Genomic DNA, 3,433 nt, shown 5'->3' on the forward strand with positions numbered 1-3,433 from the left:
AACTATCCTTACTTTTCCGTCTTTCTTATCAACAACAAATAGGGGGTTGTTGTATTGACTATTGGCCCGTTCGATAACCCCGAGGTCCATCATCCTCTGTATTTCTTCATCTACTGCGTTTCGTTTTGCCTGGGGAATGGGATACTGTTTTATATTGAATGGTTTATGGTTCTTTATCTTTAATTTACATTCCACTCCTTGCATGATACCTGGCCGTTGAGAAAATACTCTACAACGCTTATATAATATTGCAGCTAATTTCTTCTTAGCCCCCTCGTCTAGGTGCGTCATTTCCTCCAATTTTTTTCTGATCTTGTCCTCTTTATGTCTATCTTCTCGTGCTAGTCCCTCAAGGTATATCAACACTTCTGCTACTGGTTCCTCTTCCCCGTATCCCGTGGTGGGTTCCTCTTCTTGACACAAATTTATTCTTCTGAATTCTTCCTCTTCTTCGATCGCATTCCCCTCAGCAAATTTCAACCTCTTTTCTTCGCCCTTTCTTCCCTTAACCTTGATAGTACCTTCATCAAAACTCACTACTGCATCAACTTCATTTAACCAATCTATCCCTAAAATGATCGATGTGTTCAATCCGGTAACTACCAAAAATGTTGCTTCATATTCTTCTTCCTCTATCTCGAATGTAATTAATACTTGTTCTTTAATAGGTTTACTCTTTGCACCTACTGCGTTCACGATCCTCACTCCACTCACTGGGAAACTAGGCAAGTTAACCTTCGCTTTTAGTATCTGTTCATATAACCTTTTGGATATTGCACATGCTTCACTTCCTGTATCAACTAATGCTTCGATGTTCAGCCCACATAACTTGATTCCTATCATGGGTAACCTGGGTTCTTTGGGAATTTCACTACTTTCCTCTAGTAGATCTTCTCTGAGGTCTCCACCATCGTCATGTCTCAGTAGGTTTATTCTGGTCCTCGTAGCTCTCACTCCCGATCGGACCTCATCTGGAGTGTCATTCAGTTTTCCGGTCTCTCCTCTTCTTCTATATGCACCGTGTCATTCATTCGCCTATCCCATCTTCTCTCATGATCTCTTGGTTCTTCATTTCCTCTCCAGTCATTTCTCCATTGCCGTCCACCACCACGGTTCCGGTATCCATAACCGCCACCTCTTCCTCTATAATTAGACGGATTATTGAAATGATTCCTTGGGTCATTACCTCCCTCTCGATTTTGAACATTAGGTTGATCGTATCCCTGTGCTCGAACAGATTCCAGTTGTTCCAGTATCTTCATCAGCGCCTCCCTATCTTCAATCAGGCTCCCGGATATAGTTTCTTGCATTCTGTGATTCAACCTTCTTTTTATTGCCTATATCATTACGTCATCACTCAGAGGTTGTTCCAGGGTCTCGTTCAATTCCCACAAATGTTCAGCAAACTCTCTCAATGTTCCCCTCCATGTACTAAGTGATTTGCGATGGAGTAGGTCCTCAATTGCTGCACATTGATGGCTTTTAGACCAGTATTTCTTTAAGAATTCCTCCTCAAATTGGTCATAACTTGTAGTCCCTTCCTTCTTCCTGACTCCCCACGTGAAGGCCTCACCTTCCATTCTATCTATTGCAAATTGAATCTTGTCTGAGTCCTTAAGATGTACTGGAAGAACTCCTTTTAGCCATTTCATAAATATCCTTGGGTGCAACCCTCCTTTTGGCTTAAACTTCTGCCCTGTATTACTTTGGATGCACCGATTATCATTGCTCATCAATGTAATGACCTTACTTTCCCCAACGGCTAAGGTGGCATTGCTAATTCGTCTATCAATTTCCTCTGTCTTGCTTTCTAATTGCTGCACTCCCTGTTGTAACTGCTTGACCTCCATTTCAACCCTCTTTTCTCCTTCTCGTTGTATGGTTATAGCATTTTCCAGATTTACATTTAGTCGGTTTTGCTTATCTTCTATCCCCCTAACCGCCTCGTGGCATTGTTGCTGCCTCTGCGTCACTTCGGCGATTCGATAATTGCAACTTGTTTCCACTTCGTTGATTCTTTCTCCCAGCTCGGCCTTCGTTTCTTCAATGTCGTCTTCTATCTTTTGTGTTAATTTTCCTTCCACCTTCTCCACGTCTCCCTGGACTTGGTCTATGCTCTTCTGCAGCTTATTCTCTCTCTCGTTGATATCCATTTTCCACTGTTCTTGCAGCTCCTGTATTTCCTTCTTCAGATTATATTCTATTTTCATTTGCGACGTTTTGATCTCTTGTAAATCTTCCTTAAATGACTCCAGTCTTTCTTTGGTTTCTTGTGAACTCTTCTCTAACGCTGCGCTATTTTTCTCTACTGATTTGTGTAACCTTTCTTCCCTCTCTCTCGTTTCTTGTGAATTTCTCTCTAACGATGCGTTAGTTTCTTGTAACCGCTTCTCTAACGATTCCCTTGTTTCTTGTGAATTTTTCTCTGACCTTTCTTCCGATGCTTGTAAATTTTCCCTTAATGATTTTTGTAAATCTTCCTTTAATGATTTGTTAGTTTCTTTTATCAGGTCCATCAACATTGACCACTTATCTGCATCCTCTGAAATTGGCCTAGTTCTCGTCGCTTGTTCCGGTGTCTCAGGATAACTAGTTGAATGTGCTGATGGGCTTCCTAATGACAATCCACACTCACTGATTCCTGAATCATCTCTGTCTCTCTGTCCTACCCCTTTTCTTTCAACTACTGCCTCACAGATCTGCTTATCTTCAGTAGACATTTTTGGTTTATTTTTAATGCCCAGGCAAGTATTACAAAATAACCTCCAATAACCCAAAACACTCCTAATTACCATGAAACTACTCAAACAGTACCTGCAATCCCTTCAGTTAATTCCCAAAATTGACACAACATGCCTGAGTATCAAACATAACAGTTCTCAAAAACCTAACACTTCAAAAACAATTTTCCCATACAGAATTTATGCAAAAATATTTTAAACAAGATCATCACAACTCTCACAAAATTTAAAAATGCAAATTCCTCAAAACAGTTGTCATTTATACAATGCAGTGTGCACCAATAAGCATGCTAGACTTCAAAATATGTTTCGCAACTTTTCTGAAATTACTACAATTTAGCATCTTCCCTAACGTAAATATCAGTTAAAACTGTTTATTTATCACGAAGACTGCACACTGCAATTTACTGTTATTTTAACTCGTCGTCTTCACTCACCAACCGACGTTACCGCGAGTCGCGATGTTTTGACGTTTAAGATGGGCGTGGTCGTGCCGCCGCTGGAGCTTGCGTGAAGTTGGTCAGCTGCAAGGCGACGTAGTTCTCCGTCGGCCGCCCGTGGCGCTGCAGGCGGACGTAGTTTGTAGCTCTGCCGCTAGATGCCGGGACTGCGCTCGTTGTCTCGAAGTTGCGTCGTTCGTCGTGTGAAATCACCTCGCGGATCGAAGCTCTTTGGCGCGACTGCTACGTGGC

The 3,433-nt window shown here is 41.8% G+C and overlaps 1 protein-coding gene across 1 annotated transcript; it reads right to left on the bottom strand.

Moving 5' to 3' along the window:
* Nucleotides 1-1,337: 1,337 nt before the first annotated feature.
* Nucleotides 1,338-2,522, bottom strand: LOC126199692 (synaptonemal complex protein 1-like). The gene has a single exon (XM_049936619.1). The coding sequence runs from the start codon at nucleotides 2,520-2,522 to the stop codon at nucleotides 1,338-1,340; it is 1,185 nt and encodes a 394-aa protein (XP_049792576.1).
* Between the last annotated feature and the right edge of the window lie 911 nt (nucleotides 2,523-3,433).

This window comes from Schistocerca nitens, chromosome 8 (assembly GCF_023898315.1).
Source record: "Schistocerca nitens isolate TAMUIC-IGC-003100 chromosome 8, iqSchNite1.1, whole genome shotgun sequence".
NCBI classification, from domain to species: domain Eukaryota; kingdom Metazoa; phylum Arthropoda; class Insecta; order Orthoptera; family Acrididae; genus Schistocerca; species Schistocerca nitens.

What these genes read in the sequence shown, in the direction of transcription:
- LOC126199692 (XM_049936619.1), bottom strand. Translation starts at nt 2,522, where the DNA reads ATGTTGATGGACCTGATAAAAGAAACTAACAAATCATTAAAGGAAGAT.